Source organism: Electrona antarctica (genome assembly GCF_951216825.1).
Source record: "Electrona antarctica genome assembly, chromosome: 24".
In the NCBI taxonomy this organism is placed as follows: Eukaryota; Metazoa; Chordata; class Actinopteri; order Myctophiformes; family Myctophidae; genus Electrona; species Electrona antarctica.
Genome location: NC_136803.1, coordinates 11,759,275 through 11,762,731, shown reverse-complemented (window position 1 = coordinate 11,762,731; position 3,457 = coordinate 11,759,275). Strand labels below are relative to the sequence as shown.

The window sequence follows — 3,457 nt, the reverse complement described above, 5'->3', positions numbered from 1 at the left end:
GAGGTGTGGTGGACATGACCACTTCCAAATAAGCATTTATTTTGGAATGCAAATTTGTTGCTTTTGCATTAATTATTGTAGGCCTATTTTATGGGCTTTTGCTGTGTTAAGCATGATGGGGTTAATATCTAAAAATGCCCTATTCTGAAATCAAATATATTGTACATATCCACATTCATGCGGATAAACACTCTAGAAAGCTAATTTGATGCATTTAAACAATATATTTTATGGGATTTGGGGGTTTGAGGCATGAAGGGGTTAATATGCATTAATTAATAATGCATTCATCATAAATCTACTACATTGTGCCTATCCACATCCACAAACGCATGTAGAAAGCAAATTTGATGTATTTAGACCAAGTAATTCGCATGAAATACCATACAACTTTATATTCAGGGATTTGTTAGTATTTCAGGCATTAAGGGGTTAATAAATAAATTTGCCCAAGGGACATCACTGGGCACCCTCTTGAATTCGTGAGAGGTGACCCCAAGCTACAAGAATCAGTTGAGAAATAAACTTTATCTGACGAAACCACGTTCAGCCCCACGGCTCCCGGACTACTGGTACCAGCGCCTGCCTTTGTTACAGCCAAACATCATCAAATGGAGAGACACAGAGCCAATGGGCCTCTAATGCCGTTTGACCCAAAAGAAGCTTCCTCTCTGCACAATGGAACACCCCTAACCCAGACCTGGCCTTTGCCGTGTGTCAGCAATGGAAATGCATCAGTACCTCAGTCATGCATCTTGAACTGTTCACAAAAGACTTAAAGGGGAAAACCACCCATTTTCAACATTTTACTATGTCATTAATATACCTTAGAGCTGTTGTGTGGAAATAATAAAAAAGTCCCCCCATTCTGTGTTTCCCAGAACTGTAATTATGAAAAAAATCATTAACATGGTGAAACACATCTTGATGACATCATCAAGATGTGTTTCACCATGTTAATGATTTTTTTCAGACCTCTAGTTCTAGGAAACACAGAATGGGGGGGACTTTTTTATTATTTCCACACAACAGCTCTAAGGTATATTAATGACATAGTAAAATGTTGAAAATGAGTGGAATGCCCCTTTAAATACACGCTGAAGGGTGAAAAAGTGCGGTATCTTGTTGACTTGTTTTGTTTTGCGATTGCTATTAACACTGTACAGACTCACGGTCCAGTAAGGCCTGCCACTAACTCGTCATCTGGGGAGCCACTCCCCGGAGTCTCTTTTTGTCTCCCACTCTGCAGTTCCATGGACTTGTATTATGGACCCCCAGCTGCTGATCAAGAGTGTGACCGTGGACCAGGCCTCTTCACGGGGCCTTCACTGAGCCTATCAAGAGTGTGACCGTGGACCAGGCCTCTTCATGGAGCCTTCACTGAGCCTATCAAGAGTGTGACTGTGGACCCGGCCTCCTCACAGAGCACGACCATGGAAAGCTACCAGATGACATGGGGTCATATCTCCTTCAACAGCAGCGAGCGCTTCCTGCTGAAGGAGCCCACGGCCACCTCGGGCCTGCATGGACCAGAGCGTGGCCACGCTGTACGTGCTGAAGGAGCCCCGAGCAGGGCACGTTGGGCATGGTGCCCGCCGTCACCTTCACCGTCCTGGACTCCAACGGCAGCCTGGTGGAGGGAGACCTCATAACGTCACAGGGCTTGGTGGTCCTGGAGGATGAGGTCTGCTTCAAGGTGAGTGGTGGTCTTGGAGGACGGGGTCTGCTTCAAGGTGAGTGGTGGTCCTGGAGGACGAGGTGGGTCCGCTTCAAGGTGAGTGGTGGTCCTGGAGGACGATGGGGTCCGCTTCAAGGTGAGTGGTGGTCCTGGAGGACGGGGTCCGCTTCAAGGTGAGTGGTGGTCCTGGAGGACGGGGTGGGTCCGCTTCAAGGTGAGTGGTGGTCCTGGTGGACGAGGTCTGTTTCAAGGTGAGTGGTGGTCTTGGAGGACGGGGTCTGCTTCAAGGTGAGTGGTGGTCCTGGAGGACGAGGTGGGTCCGCTTCAAGGTGAGTGATGGTCCTGGAGGACGATGGGGTCCACTTCAAGGTGAGTGGTGGTCCTGGAGGACGGGGTCCGCTTCAAGGTGAATGGTGGTCCTGGAGGGACGGGGTCCGCTTCAAGGTGAGTGGTGGTCCTGGAGGACGAGGTGGGTCCACTTCAAGGTGAGTGGTGGTCCTGGAGGACGAGGTCTGCTTCAAGGTGAGTGATGGTCCTGGAGGACGAGGTCTGCTTCAAGGTGAGTGGTGGTCCTGGAGGCCAAGCGGGTCCGCTTCAAGGTGAGTGGTGGTCCTGGAGGACGAGGTCTGCTTCAAAGTGAGTGGTGGTCCTGGAGGGACGGGGTCCGCTTCAAAGTGAGTGGTGGTCCTGGAGGGACGAGGTCTGCTTCAAGGTGAGTGATGGTCCTGGAGGACGAGGTCTGCTTCAAGGTGAGTGGTGGTCCTGGAGGCCAAGCGGGTCCGCTTCAAGGTGAGTGGTGGTCCTGGAGGACGAGGTCTGCTTCAAAGTGAGTGGTGGTCCTGGAGGGACGGGGTCCGCTTCAAGGTGAGTGGTGGGCAAAACATGTCGCTTTGCGCCGCGCTTCGAGCTTGTGGATCTGCTACTTTTGATGGTATTGTGTTATGCTGTAGTATGATCAAGTAGGGGTTCGTTGACTTACGAGAAAAAAACTACTGGTATTATGATAACAGTTTTCTTCCCCGACAGCAAAGATAAGCTATAGTGTATTAACATAGCCATATTGGACAAAATAAACATTGTCAGTGTTTGTTTTTCCTTGGCAGACCTTGGAGATCTGGGCGGTGTTGGACGCGGAGCCTGAAGCCAACGAGACCTTCACGGTGCTGCCGTCCAGCCCCAGCGGAGGAGCCTGTGCTGCCTGTCTGGGGGGAGAGGCTCCACCGTCCAGCCCCAGTTGAGGAGCCCATCTGGGGGGAGAGGCTCCACCGTCCAGCCCCAGCGGATGAGCCCGTCTGGGGCCTGCACACCTACATCACCGTCCTGGAGAACCTGGCTCTGTCTGGCCTGTTCCGCATCGGACCCACGCTGAACAGGTCAGCGCTGAACATCACACCACAAACCGCAGCCACAAAAAAATATATTTATTTAGACACGCACGCGCGCGCGCGCACACACTGTAGGTTTAATATCTCTACCTGTGTATTTGCTGTTCAGAACTAACACAGAGGTGGTGGCCGCGGAAGGGGGCGTGGTCTTCCTGAAGGGGACGTGGTCTTCCTGATCGCTTCCCGTAGCAACGGTCTGGACTGGAATGGGAGACGCAGTCTGAGAGTGCCGCGGCCGCAGGTGAGCTGACGAGATGACTTCATGGTGTAATTGAATTGACTGGTTCTCCAACTTATGTGTATTTGGCCATGGACCCCCATCTGAAAATATGTTGTGCCACAGTGACGCCCAGAAGAGAAGATTTATTACAGCAACAAAAAAATACAAATCCAG

General features: G+C 50.9%; 1 protein-coding gene across 1 annotated transcript; it reads left to right on the top strand.

Annotated features, from left to right (window-relative positions):
- Positions 1 to 1,158: 1,158 nt before the first annotated feature.
- LOC306917287 (adhesion G-protein coupled receptor V1-like) lies at positions 1,159 to 2,916 on the top strand (the record flags this gene model as incomplete). The annotated part of the gene is made up of 2 exons (XM_079495435.1): positions 1,159 to 1,696; positions 2,782 to 2,916. The coding sequence occupies exons 1-2, from the start codon at positions 1,586 to 1,588 to the stop codon at positions 2,914 to 2,916; spliced, it is 246 nt and encodes an 81-aa protein (XP_079351561.1). The 5' UTR covers positions 1,159 to 1,585.
- Positions 2,917 to 3,457: the final 541 nt, after the last annotated feature.